The following is a 15,023-nucleotide window of genomic DNA, read 5'->3' on the forward strand; positions in this document are numbered from 1 at the left end:
TGAATTCGACGGATGAATGTTGGCTTTAGAAGTTATTGTTTTAGGTGAGATCCACCCTAAGAAGAGCTTTGTAAACAGTATGCGCTTCCATGAACCTGGGAAAGGGAGAGAGTCCCCAGGGGATGGACACAAGGTTAGGGGAGATGTGAGCAGAGGAAAGGGAGAGATTGGGCAGGAAGAGACCACTTCCCTTGGCGAGCCACACTTGGGACCATCCCCTCATACTCTTTGAGGACTTGAGGTCAATGAGGGTTGGGTGACATGAGGGGCAGGCCCCTCTGAGTGCCCTGTCTGCTCTCCGGGTTACATTTTTTAGTATCTTTAGAACCTGTCCTTCCAATCACCACAGCCGTGGTTTTCTCATCACCACTTCTACCTGGGGTCTTCTTGTGTTTTCACCTGGTTTAAGGCCATGAGCAAAACGTGGTAGGATATCACTTTTGTTTAAAATTTATCACTAAGTTGGTTTCGCTTCCTAGTTTGTATGAATAAACACATTTTTGAAGGGGGATTTTGAAATCTATTTTAGAAACATATTTGCATTTGATTAAAAATACCACGAAGACATTGCCAACCATAACAGGCACACCTTGGGAGTGGGGTGAGCACAGATAGGGGAGGAGACCGTCTAGTGTTTATGACCCCAGGGGTTCATCAGTGCTGTCTGTTTGGGGGGAAATCCCTTCAGTTTTGTGCTGTAAGATGGAAGTTACAATAATGTCATCCATGAGACCTTTGTCCAGATGGTATTTTGAAGTGCTTAATTCATTCAAGGAATGATTCCATTTATGCTTATTGAATAAATAGTAATGGTCTGTGCTGACAGCTGGGATAGAGGAGTGAATAAAACATGGTTCTACCTTTGCGCAGGGTTCTTTAAATCAGAGTGCCCCATCCTTCAGCTTGCAGGCAAGGAAGGAAGTAGGAGATACCAATGGTGAGAATCTTACTATTCCTTTGGGGAACCTTGGCATCCCAGGCTTGGGATCCACTCAGAAAACTTCCAGGATCTTATGATACAACTTGACCAAACAGTATTGAGGAACTCTGTTCTAAATAGTGTCAAGCAAAAAAAAAAAAAGGAAGTTGACCAATGCTTCTCTTGAAATGTTTCAGAGAAATCTGGTGTTAGAATATGAAACGTTATAACTGAGACACAGTGAGGTAGCTAGAGATTTCTCTGACCTGGAAGTGGGGAAGCTTACACTCTAGTTGTCATCCTGCCATGATGAGGTCCCTGACTTTGCTGCTGTCTTAATTTTATTGAAGTAGAGTTGATTTACAACGTTGTGTTAATTTCTGTTTTATACATATATATACATTCTTTTTCCTCTTCTTTTCCATTATGGTTTATCACAGGATACTGAATATAGTTCCCTGTGCTACACGGTAGGACCTTGTTGTTTATCCATCCTACGTATAATAGTTTGCCTCTGTCAGCCCCAAACTCCCAATCCATCCCTCCCCCACTTCCCTTCCCCTTGGCAACCACAAGTCTGTTCTCTGTGTCTGCGTTATCACAAACATTTTTAACGTTGGGTGTGACTAAGGTCAGAAAACACATGGATGTATGCCCTCTCAGGTTCCTTTACATTTCTATCTCCCTGGAATTGTTTTTTCTCTTTATCTTTAAGCAATATGGTCTTGTAGTGGGAATTTTCTACTGACGATAGCATTATGGTATCCAGGACAAGGCTGTCAGCTTGCCCGAGCGATCATGAATGGCAGTTTCATAGACAGTTAGCTCTTTCTGTGAGTCACTTAGTTCACGAGTGTTAGACACATAATTTTGTTCTGTTTTGTTTTTCTTTGATGTGATTTCAGGTCGGGTGTTGACAGAAAGAATGTTCAAACATCTTCAGAAATGGTTTGTCACTCACTTTCTTGGGCGTCCTGCTCAAAGAGCAAGGCTGGTCTCCAAAGACGGAAGGTGTAACATCGAATTTGGCAACGTAGAGGCACAGTCGAGGCTGATATTCTTTGTGGACATCTGGACGACGGTGCTGGACCTCAAGTGGAGATACAAAATGACCATCTTCATCACAGCCTTCTTGGGGAGCTGGTTCTTCTTTGGCCTCCTGTGGTACGCGGTCGCCTACATCCACAAAGATCTCCCTGAGTTCCATCCTTCCGCCAACCACACCCCTTGCGTGGAGCACATCAATGGCCTGACCTCAGCTTTTCTGTTTTCTCTGGAAACGCAAGTGACCATTGGCTATGGATTCAGGTGTGTGACGGAACAGTGTGGCACTGCCATTTTCCTGCTTATCTTCCAGTCTATCCTTGGGGTCATCATCAATTCTTTCATGTGTGGTGCTATTTTAGCCAAGATCTCCCGGCCCAAACAACGCGCCAAGACCGTTACTTTCAGCAAGCATGCGGTGATCAGTAAGCGGGGTGGGAAGCTCTGCCTCTTGATCCGAGTGGCTAACCTTCGGAAGAGCCTCCTTATTGGCAGTCACATATATGGAAAGCTTCTGAAGACCACCATCACGCCTGAAGGAGAGACCATCATTTTGGACCAGATCAATATCAACTTTGTGGTGGACGCAGGGAATGAAAATTTATTTTTCATCTCCCCGCTGACAATTTACCATGTCATCGACCACACTAGCCCCTTCTTCCACATGGCAGCAGAAACCCTTCCCCAGCAGGACTTTGAACTAGTGGTGTTTTTAGATGGTACGGTGGAATCAACCAGCGCTACCTGCCAAGTCCGGACATCCTATGTCCCAGAAGAGGTGCTCTGGGGCTATCGTTTTGCTCCCATGGTGTCCAAGACCAAGGAAGGGAAATACCGAGTAGATTTCCATAACTTTAGCAAAACAGTGGAAGTGGAGACGCCGCACTGTGCCATGTGCCTGTATAATGAGAAAGATGCTCAAGCCAGGATGAAGAGAGGCTATGACAACCCCAACTTCATCTTGTCCGAAGTCAGCGAGACAGACGACACCAAAATGTAACAGTGGCTCTTCAGCGTGAGTAAAGCAAAATCTCGAAGATACCTAGTGACTAGACACATTATGGAGCAATCAAGAATTTGGGGGTATGACAGTGGGACAAGAGCATTTCAAATCTCCCCGCGCAGTGCCCCTGAACCCCACAGCCATGATCCTACAAGACACATAGCGCTACAAGGCAACTGCACGAGAACATGCAATGGGTTTGTAGGAAACTGGAATATGGGAGACACAGGAGCTCACATAAAATCTTGAATAGGATTATTTGAAATCATGCCGTGTTGATGGGAACAGACAACAATCATTGAAAGCCTCATGGACAGACCACATGAGATCTTTTTAAGAGTCTTCCCAAAGAAGACATAAGCTTTAGATAGGATCAGGGAAAGAAGATATTCTTATTTTGGTTCTACTGATAAGAAAGAAGCCACGTTTATTTTAACAGTGGATTGTATCAAAGGAAAAATTGTCTCCTGAGTTGGGGGAGATGAACCAATCAAAGTAATAAGAAAAGACGGATGTACAGTGAACATTTGTGAGGCTCTGGGCTTCTGCAGCCCTGGTTGTTGACGCTTTCATCTAAGTCTGGGTCATGCCATGTTTCCAGAGGAGCAGGGGGGAGGCTTGGCCCATGGACTCCGCATCTCTACATGCAGGAGAGGAGCACAGGGCCCAGCCTCCTCGACGGCACCTCCAGAGCCTGTGGCCAAGCTGGGTGTTGGCCCAAGGACATTTACACAGTCTAAATCACCACTCTAGAATCTCCATGAACACTTTCCTGCAAGAAAGAATGTTTGCTTTGAAAATGAGGGTAATATTTCTTCCAATTTGTGTTAGATGGGATAAGGGGCTTCAAATCTGTTAAAACACTACTTCCTGATCTTCCAAGAAGGCAGTGAGGAGTTTGAAGGAGCAAAGACAGTTTAGAAGGGAAAATACTGCTAATGCTTCTGAGAAAAATATATCTTGTGTTTTTCACCCGAGGGTTTGTAACTGAAATGCTGTTTCTAAAGGAGAAGTATGAAAGGGAAGGGAATGGGATATGACCCCACAGTAAGGAAAGTGCTAGGTCTTCCTCCCTCTGAGGGCCAACACCACATCTTCATCAGACAGACCAATGTAATATGAGGATTGATCTGCAGGGGAAGCTTTCACTGTGAATGTCTTGTTCAGTTCCCTGCTTACGTTATTTTGAATGTATTCTCGAAAAGATGGTACCCAAAGCTGCTTAGGAATCAAAATGTTGTCAGTGTGCTGATTAATACATTAAATCCCTGGGCTTCCCTGGTGGTACAGTGGTTGAGAGTCCACCTGCCGATGCAGGGGACGGGTTCGTGCCCCGGTCCGGGAGGATCCCACTTGCCGCGGAGCGGATGGGCCCGTGAGCCATGGCCGCTGAGCCTGCGCGTCCAGAGCCTGTGCTCCGCAACGGGAGAGGCCACAGCAGTGAGAGGCCTGCGTACCGCAAAAACAAAACAAACACTAAATCTCTGAAACTGTGATGTAAGTTTGTCTTGAATCCACCGTGCGCAGGAGGACACGACCTCGGGTGCAGGTGTGCCCCGTCCCGTGCAGCCCCATCAAACCACTCTGGTGTGAGTCTAGGCACGTAGTCATGGATACCAATGACTTTGTTTTTGCAGGCCTGGGGTTGAGTTTGTACAGATACACACAGACACTCTGGTCCTTCCGACAAAAATGAGTGAGGAGTCTGATGGGTTCAGAGTTGTGTACTTTGTCCGTGGCCATAACGGTGGACACGATGGGACCACGTGGGAGATTACTCTGTGCGTGTAAGTGTGTTGGCATCGCCATTTAATCTGCTGACAAAGCTAAAGGAAATCAGGTGTAACAAGTTCGAGGGAGCTGGGATTCTCTGCTGGCCCATTGTCATGAGGGTTTATGACTCTGTAGTGTCTTTATAGACGGAAGGGTCAGAAGACATGCCTTCTAGTCTGTTCTGCTCCTTTTAGCAGATGTTGGGGGATGCTGGTAGCGAAGTGATCATAGGCAATCCATTCCTCTTGATCGTTAGGAGAGCAGGACAACCGGGATCTTTGCGAATGGCCTTTCTTTCTGGGTTATTCGATGGAAGACGTCTGCTTCCAAATATTCCTTTATTAGGATTGAGGCTTTCTGCCCTTTGAAGTCTACTTTTAAATGCAAATTCCCATCGAACCTTTAGCAACTGTTAACATACTTACATCTAACAAAGCCCCGAGGAAATGAGGCCCTGCAGGCACCATGCAATGGTCCTAAGGGGTGGCTGGAACCCCAAAGCAGCATAAGAACTCTGGACATTTGGAGAGAAAGGGTTATCACAGGCATAGGAACTCAGTGAGTAAATAAATTAAATGGAAAACAGAAGGTTCCAGAAGGTTCCAAAAGGCCAACTTGCCCATAGTTTAATGCCAGTGCTAAAGGAGGGCTTTCTATTCCAATGTGGTAACAGCGTTCCCACCAGGACCTGATCACACAGGCACTGCTACTGCTACAGGTGTGCTCTATAATTCTATTTACTGATTTACCCATTTTTAAAAGTAATTCAACATTTCTTTTTCCTTTCAAGAAAAACTGCATCTCATGATGCATCACCATATCCAGAGTTCCCCTTAGTACTGATTCCTCCTGAATGGGTTGTTTAGCTCTGTTGCTCTGAGGTTTTGACTTGGAGAGTCTGATCCTGGTTTAAACTTCCAGGACTTAGGTTGGCTCAAGCTCCAGTATTTAGAGTTAAGATGTGGGACACTGTCTAAAAATTTATTCCTCAAGACAGAAAGGGTAGAAGGAAAAGATCCTAAGTTGCCAGGTCTAAGGAGTGAGATGCCCAGCTCATCTGTCTGTTTTCATGGACAGCAAAGAACTTCCCTGCTAGATCGTGGGGACCATTGGGGAGCTGTCTTCCCTCGAGACTTTTCATAAAACGGGAGATGGGTCCTCCACAGGGTGACTGCGAGTAGCGCGGGGGGCCTGTCCCCTGTCCAGAGCAAACGTGATGAAAACCTCGGATGCCCAGAATGCAAATGAAGCCCTGGCCCCGCCCCCGGGCCGTTGTCCTCCCCATTCCAGGAAGTGTATGTCAATCAAAGCTTGACAGGGGAGATAGAGAATTTTATTTTGGAAGCCAGAAGTTTGAGAGCAATGACTGGAATTTCCTCTTTCTGTCCAGCAAGGGCTGTTTGTCACTGGGGAGATAAAAGTCCAGGGGTAGGGAATAAAGGTTATCGGGATCTGGGCCACACAGAGCCGCGCTGGGGGGCGCCGCGGGAGGAGGGGTTACGGAGGAAATCTATTTCAATGCCTGTCATTAAGTTTCCATTAAAAGAACATTCAGTTAGGAATTCAAAAATAATTTAATCTCCCCAGCCAGATGCACCCAGCTGGACTCCTTGGAGCTGAGCCCTGCAGAGAGGGAGACCTTGCATGGGGGCTGCGGGGGCGAGGGACGGGTGTGGGCCCTCCTGCATCTCCATCCCAAGCACCCTCCACCGCCCTGGATGTCCTAGAGGCCGGGAGCATCTTTCAGGCGAGTGAGGAACCCCAAGTTTCTCTTGTGCTACAGTCGGAGAAGCTTACTCTGGGGCTCCTTACTGACTTCTTACTATGTCTGAAGTCCTGTCTAAAGCATTTCGTATACACTACCTAATTTTATTTCCCCAATGATCCTGTGAGGTACTATCATTCCACCGATTTTTCACCTGAGGCAGCTCAGGTAAGGAACTTGTCCAGAGTCACTAGCCAGTCAGTGGCAGGGCTGGGACTCAAACCCACATCTGTCTAGAAAGCTTCTGGGTTTAAAATCATTCATGTCTACATCCTCTAACATGGATCACCCTCTGGGAGGACCCACCGGGGCTGCCAGGCATTTACCTGGGTCCCATCGATAGTCAGCACCCATTCCTGGTCCCGTCTCATGCTTTGGGAGAAACCTCTCACTGCTTGGCATGGGGTAGAGCCCCTGGACAGGGCTTAATAAACATCTTTGGACTTGCATGTTCTGGGGAGACTGGTATCTCCTATGTCTGCATATACCTTAAATATCTGTACTGATTAGATATACGTTGGTTGGTTGATTTCAATCTCTCAGTAACCCTTCATTTGAGGGAGAGACAGATATTTCTGTTTTGACAGATGGGGAAATGGAGCCTTGGATAACCCTGGAGAACAGTGTCCATATTCTGTATTCACCTCTGTGTACCTATAGCATCAACACACTGCCTCACATAGTCAGTAAATGGGTTTTGAATCAGTAAATGAATGAATGATGTGCTCATGACAACACGGGTAATAGTGGCTTTCAACCCACATCTGCCCAAAGAACTTTTGGCCAAGCTACGTTATTCACTAGCAGAGGGTCCGTGACAAATAACTTCATCGAATCTCAGTTTCCTTATGTGTTAAAGGGAGCTTTGAAACAGGTTTAGGGGAGGATTAGATGAAATAATCGACGGAAAAATTCCTTTGTAAAAAGTAAATGACTTTTGGGCTTCCCTGGTGGCGCAGTGGTTGAGAGTCCGCCTGCCGATGCAGGGGACACGGGTTCGTGCCCCGGTCCGGGAAGATCCCACATGCCGCGGAGCGGCTGGGCCCGTGAGCCATGGCCGCTGAGCCTGCGCGTCCAGAGCCTTTGCTCCGCCACAACAGTGAGGCCACAACAGTGAGGGGCCCGCGTACCATAAAAAAAAAAAAAGCGTAAAAGTAAATGACTTTTAACATGGCAAAGTGGGGTAGGAGCGTGGGTTTGAAGCCAAGAGCACTGGTCCCCGGGGTGGACTCCCGGCCACCTGATGCTTCATGGGCAAAGGAAGAAGGGACCTGGTTGGGGCACTGACAAAGATCAGAGGTCTGAATACTGCATAGGCCATGAGTTGGGGGAATCTGAGTAGAATCCTGGTACCTTGGGCTTCATTTCAATCCAGTGGGTGTTCATTGAGGACCTCCTGTGAGTCAGGCACTGGGGATGCGAGCATGAGGATGCAAGGATGGTCCTTGTCACTGTGATAAAGGATCCTGAGGGGCTTAAACCAGCTTGGGGGATCAGAGCTAAATCAGAGAAGTTCTGATTGTAGAGAAAGTAATTTTTTGCCTTATGAAACATGCATATAATAGTTTCCCAAAAAAATGGCATTGACATTACTGCTAACAAGAAGACTATTGATTATGGATTTATAATTATTGGGAATTTTCAAAAATCTTTATAATATATCCTACTGGGATGTACAGTCAACAAACTGCTGTCAAGTCACTTGAGGGAGTTCTTTTCTCTATGTGACCATGCAGCAATCTGACATAGAATTAGGTCCCTTTGTCTCAGCTTATTTCCAATGATGAGAGCTTGTGTATTGTTTTCACTGTTTTCTTTGGTTAATCGCGCAAAGAACGGCTCTATGGTTTCAAAATCCTAGAACCGGATTTAGAAAACTCATTTCTACTCCTGTGGCCTCTCCTTTCCCTTCCTCTTATATCAAGGTAGCCATTCTCATTAGTTTTATCATGATTCTATTTCTTTTTGAAAAATATAAGCAATATACATATATGTATATCCCCCCATTCTTACACAAAAGGTAGCATTCTAGAAACACTGTTCACTTAACGATACCTCCTGCAGATTACTGTGTAAGGACCATCGTTGATAGATAATTCTGACACCTGTGGGCTCCCCACCCCACTTGCCTTCACTGGCTTTGCTGTAGTTGCTGGGATCTTGCTCCAGAGGCCCCCTGCTCTGCTGTTATGAGCCTGAGAGATCATGGCTGCGCCTGTCTTGCATTCCTCTCCCCTTGCAGAGCGCCTGCATGGCTTACCCTGCTTGGCAATGAGCTGGATTCTCGGCACCAGGGTTCTCAGTGGGAGCCGATCTGCCTGGACTAACAGCCCTTTAAGGATGAAACCTTCCTGGAATTTTGGCTGGTGAGAACGTCAGAACAGGTGTCCTCAAGAGAAACAACGCCACTCCGGTACCTGGTCTAGGGTCTCTGCTAGGAAGAGGGGGCTTTATTCCCAGGGCTTCTGGGTCATCACCTTCTGAAGAGGATCCAGGCACCCTCTGGGAGATGGAGGTCATAGAAACTACCATGTACGTGAAATTTTGTGCACAGTATTAAAATTGAATTCAATGAATGAAATAAATAAGGTGCTACAATTGAAGTATGAAGAAAATGTTGAGGGGGCCAGAGGAAGGGGAAGGCTTCCCAGAGGAGGGAAGCCAAGCTGGGCTTAGTGGATGGGTAGGATTGAAAATAGGGAAAGGGGTAGGCTAGAGAGCTGAGCATCAGCTGCACACACGTCCCAGACTCATGGAAGAGCAGGATGGACATTTGCTTGGGTCTCCTGGGAGGTGATGTGGTGTTTCCATGGCCACAGCATTGGCACAGGAGGGAAGCATCACTCTGTGGTCAGAGCAGCCGGGGGCTTGGTGCTGACCTGAGGTTGCATCCTGGATCTATCAGTCAACCACTGGGGTCCTTGCAGGGCAATGACATGATTAAATGTGTGTTTTAGGTATCTATCTCTGGTGTTGGTGTTCAGGGTGGAATGGAGAAATTAGAAGCAGAAGCTCGCTTTTGGGGGCTGGGGAGGAAAGTGTTAGCGTTCCCATTTTCCAGGAGGGGGAACCTGCTCAGAGAGCACATGACTTTCCCAGGTCACTAGTGATGCAGTGGGAAGGTGGGGCGAGGGCCCTGGGCTTCTGCTTTCGAGTCGGTCAGGGCTCTTTCCTGGGGCCACCCACAGAGCTCACGCCTGGGGGTCACCTTTCCTGAAGGAAAGCTCACCAGGAAGGTGACAGCCAAGGTCAGCGGGACTGCTCACCAGGACCAGAGGGAGTGAGTCTGGGGAACGGAGAAGCACATCCTTGAACTGGTTCCTTGGGGACACAGAGGTCACAGGCATCTACCATGGCACTGATCACCCAAGGAGTCTGGGAAGGTGAGAGGCTTGTCCACATCCCAGAGGTGACTTCCTCTGTCCCAGTGACATGAAAAGGAAGCGATTCACTGATGTGTGGGCTCTGGACCACCAGCACTGTTGGTTTTAGTTGAGCTCAAAGTGGCGGTGAGAGACCACAGTGATCCTGACGGCTTTCTCACTTCCCCATGTCGCTGGTGGTGGCCACACACGACCTGAGCCTGGGACCGCCTCTGAAGGACACGCCCTGCTGGCAGCATGGAAGAAAGGACGGAGGTGATGAAGAACAGAGGTGAAGGCAGGAAGTCCAGTGTGAAGTTCAGGGCCTTGGAAGACAGACACACTTGGGTAAATGCAGCTTTCCCCCTTGGCTGTGTTGTTTAAAACTAGTTCTTAACCTTTCTGAACCACTTTTAAAGATTTAAAAATTTTTTCCATTTTTTTTAAATTAATTTTCTTTGGAGTATAGTTGATTTACATGAACCACTTTTTAAAAAATCGTAAATAACGATAGTCCCTCTCTTAGAGTGTCACAGTAAGGACAACAGTGTGAAATAATACATAATGAAGTAGTATGTAAAGCACCCAGCACAGAGCCTGGTACAGCCTCCCAGTAGATGGTAGCTTGAGTGATGCTACAGCCGAGGAGATGATTCTGATGATTAAGGCAAGGTGGAAAGGTGAGTCTGGCCCTGTGGTTGGTCCCATGCTGTGCCTTGTGCCCTCGGCCTGAGCCCCACCACTTCCTTTGGCTTTCCAGTCCCAGCCTTGATCTTAACCTGAGACAAAATAACTCACCTTCCTCCCACCACTGCTTCTGCTTCCTCTGTAAGTGCACCAAATCCTAGAAGCTTAGTGGTGAAAAGGCCCCATGAAAACCCTGACCAGCCTTGTCATCTCACAGGTGGAGAGAAAAGTGGGTCCTGGAAGGAGATGGCTTATTCAGTGTGTCTTCATGGATCTCGGAAAGCACTGGTTGCTGACCTGGCCTGTGCTTTAGACACTCCATCAGGTGACCAGGGGAGTAGAAACATAAAGAAGATGTGGCACATATATGCAATGGAATATTACGCAGCCATAAAAAGGAACAAAATTGAGCTATTTGTAATGAGGTGGATGGACCTAGAGTCTGTCATACAGAGTGAAGTAAGTCAGAAAGAGAAAGACAAATAGCGTATGCTAACACATATATATGGAATTTAAGAAAAAAAATGGCATGAAGAACCTAGGCGTAAGACAGGAATAAAGACACAGACCTACTAGAGAATGGACTTGAGGATATGGGGAGGGGGAAGGGTGAGCTGTGACAAAGCGAGAGAGAGGCATGGACATATATACACTACCAAACGTAGAATAGATAGCTAGTGGGAAGCAGCCGCATAGCACAGGGAGATCAGCTCGGCTCTTTGTGACCACCTAGAGGGGTGGGATAGGGAGGGTGGGAGGGAGGGAGACGCAAGAGGGAAGAGATATGGGAACATATGTATATGTATAACTGATTCACTTTGTTATAAAGCAGAAACTAACACACCATTGTAAAGCAATTATACTCCAATAAAGATGTTAAAAAAAAAAAAGATATTACGGACCTACCTGGAAAGGAAGGTGAGAGGGAGGGGAATCTACACAAGCCATCAGTCGTAAGCAAGCTGGCACCTTACGTTAGTGCCTCTGGCCAGCAGGTGGCGCCATCCACTTCCAGATCACGAAAGTGAAAGTGGTCTGAAGTCCGCCTCCAACTGTTAGGCAGGCGGTGGAGAGAGGACTTTCGCAGACCCGGCAAGCTCTTTAATAGCCATTATGTTGTTTAAATATTTAACAGAGAGACATAAAATATCTGGGTCATCTAATCATTACTGGGCTGATAAAACAACGGTGGAAGACTTTGGAAAAATAAATATGATATCAATGTAGAAGTTTATAACGCTAGAGAGGGTGCGGTGGCAGAAGAGACACTTGTTACTGTTTATCAAGAGGCCCCTAGAGTGCAAGAACTTTCCATTTTCTCTACAACAAGCTGAAATAATATTATTATCCCCATCTTATGGGTGAGAAGACTGAGGCTCAGATACTTGCCCAAGGTGGCTAGTGAGGGCAGAGCTGGTATATATCTACATATTCAACATTTATAGCTTACTCATTTTTTTTTTAATTTTTTTACTTTTTGCGGTACGCGGGCCTCTAACTGTCGTGGCCTCTCCCGCTGCGGAGCACAGGCTCCGGACGCGTAGGCTCAGCAGCCATAGCTCACGGGGCCCAGCCGCTCTGCGGCATGTGGGATCTTCCCGGACCGGGGCATGAACCCGTGTCCCCTGCATTGGCAGGCTGACTCTCAACCACTGCGCCACCAGGGAAGCCCTATAGCTTACTCATTTAATCCTCATAACTACCCTAGGAGGAGTAGGAACAACCCACCCATGCAAGCACAGGTCATGCTGTGTCAAAATTCACGGCTTTCCACCAAAAACAGGCCAACTCCTGTCTCCTGGTCAGGGCCCAATCCTGACCCTTCTAGTTGCTTTCTTATGAATTTGGTGCGTTACTTACTCTCTCTGAGTCTTAGCTTTGTCATCTGTAAGATGTGGATTATAACCGCACAAGGCTATGGAGATCAACTGGGGAAACACAGGGTTCATTTTAAAGCAAAATTCTATTTTATGGCATTATTTTTACTGCAGACACCTAATGGCTTAATTCACATAAAGACGTACACAAGGCCATTTGTCACAGGATTATTTGTAGTGAAGAAAGACCTCTGTGTACCACAACAGGGAGATGGCATTAGTGCTGTGTGGACCAGAATGAGGTGAGATGCTATGCTGCTTTCAACAAACATTTGGGCACACAGCAGAGTCCTGGGACATGCTGGAAAACGAAATGCACTGGGAGCGCCGTGGAGCTCAGATTCCAGAGACAGCCGACAGGAGACACAGTTGTCAAAGGAGAGACCAGGCACAAGGGGTCCTAACCTTGTCAGGGGCACCAAGGAGGGGTGCCTGAGGAGCAGACATCAAGGTGAAGCCTGAGGCATAAGGAAGAGTTAGTCAGATGATGGGGGCGGGGTAAGGAAGGATCATGGGGTGGGCAGTGCTCCAGGAATACACCACTATGCGTTACAAATCGCATTTAACAAGTGTAATGATTATAGACAATGGTCTCAAAAATGTCACATGAAAGAAGTATGAACCAAAAATGATAAAATTAAATTTTATAAAAATTGTTTAATTAAATTAAAAAAATAAAACTTGAAATATTTTTTAAAAACACACAATTTTGTTGCATATATATACATATGTGTACATACACATGAAAGAAGACTCAGAAGTAACCACAAATCCATTCACTCATTCATTCATTCATTCATCAAATGTGTTTGGAGGGCCTGCAGTTCTGAGACTGCTGAGGGCAGGGGGGATACACAGTGAGGAAGATGGTCAAGGGCTTCACCTTTACGGACCTACTCTCTAATGGGGGGAGGTGGAAAATAACAGTACATGCAAATACCTTTAAGAAAATTTCACATAATCATACAGGTCACAAGGAACATTCAGGTGGGTCAGGACTCAGAATGACTGGATGGGAGGAAGATGCTTTAGACAGAGTGGGGACGGAAGACCTCTCCCAGGAGCTAACACTGAGAAATGGCCAATGGTAAGGAGCCAGCTACGCAAAGATATGGGAGGAGAATGTTCTAGGCCAGTGGTCCTCAACCTGTGGCACACAGGCATCACATGGGGAGCTTCGAAAAATACCAATGCTCGCCACCACCAACCCCCGGATTCTGACTTAATTCCTTAATGGTACAGCCTGGCACTAGGACTTTTCAATCTTTCACAGGGATTTTTACAAGCTTTCCTGGTGACACTAATACACGCTGAGGCTGAGTACCACTAGACTAGGTGGAAGCAAGTATAAGTGATGTACGTGATTATCTGATCATCTTTGGGTGGTAGCATAAGGGTCATTGTCATTGTCATTTTTTAATATTCTGTATTCTACAGGTTTTCTTTTAAGCCATGCATTTCTTTCACAATAATTTGAAACAAAAGATAACTTGGACAACAAACTAGTGAATATAACAGAAAAAGAGAAGCAGACTCACAGATATAGGGAACAAACTAGTGGTTGCCAGTGGGGTGAGGGAAGGTGGGGGGAAGGTAGGGGTAGGGGATTGAGAGGCACAAGCTATTATGGCTAAAATAAGCTACAGGGAAGTATTGTGCGGCACAGGGAATATAGCCAATATTTTGCAATAACCATAAATGGAGTGTAACCTTTAACAATTGTGAATCACTGTACTGTACACCTGTAACTTATGTAATATTGTACATCAACTATACTTCAATTAAAAACAAGATAAATCAGAGATAATACAGTGTAGTATCTAGAGATCTAGGTAAAGATCTAGGCCTGGACTGGATCTAGGAAATTTGAATTCTAGCTGCTGCTGAACGAATGAATAGCAGTACGGTCTTGGGCAAATTCCGTTACCTCTCTGTGCCCCAGGTTTTGCTCATCTCTAGAACGAATGCTATAATTTCATGATTCTAGGAACTGGAGTTCTGAATGAGGAAGAACTAGCAGACACCTGAACAATTATAAACCTGACTTCATGCGAGGGAGGGTCTCCAAATAAGAGCCGGCTCTAAACTTGCAGCTTTGGAGAATCTTCCCAGACGCTTCTTTTGTTCTTTCATGTACTTTTCATGTGAACTTCGTTTCAGTTGTTTTCTTATGTCGGCTCGTAAGGAAGCACAAAAAGATGAACCATGCCCTTCCCTTCATCCCGTTCCTCCCGGCATGACCTCACTCGGCTACCCACCCCGTCACAACTCCACCCCAGTGCTTCTGAGGCCCTGGTTAGAATCGTCCAAGGCCAGCCGGCAAAGTGCCTTCTCTTCGGCCTCCCATCTTTGGCAAGACTCTACCCCGTTTCCCAGGATCACTCTCTTGCTTCTTTTACGTCCCCCCCCCCCCCCGAGAACACGAGCCTCGGGAGCTGGGCACTCAGGCCCTTCCCCAGCCGTGCCACATTTTTAAGAACTTCATGATGGCAAGGTGACGAGGAAGGAACGGCAGGCGACATTGTTTGTTTACTCTTCTGCTTCCTGGTTTCGTTCTGGTTGTGGTCAAAGTCACCAGGATGTGGGGCTCACC

At 46.6% G+C, this 15,023-nt stretch overlaps 1 protein-coding gene across 1 annotated transcript; it reads left to right on the forward strand.

The window, feature by feature from the left end:
* Positions 1 to 1,844: 1,844 nt before the first annotated feature.
* Positions 1,845 to 2,963, forward strand: KCNJ1 (potassium inwardly rectifying channel subfamily J member 1; the record flags this gene model as incomplete). The annotated part of the gene is made up of 1 exon (XM_082844730.1): positions 1,845 to 2,963. One exon carries the CDS (start codon positions 1,845 to 1,847, stop codon positions 2,961 to 2,963), a length of 1,119 nt encoding a protein of 372 aa, XP_082700856.1.
* Between the last annotated feature and the right edge of the window lie 12,060 nt (positions 2,964 to 15,023).

The sequence above is a fragment of the Leucopleurus acutus genome, assembly GCF_964270905.1.
Source record: "Leucopleurus acutus genome assembly, chromosome: 8".
Classification (NCBI taxonomy): Eukaryota; Metazoa; Chordata; class Mammalia; order Artiodactyla; family Delphinidae; genus Leucopleurus; species Leucopleurus acutus.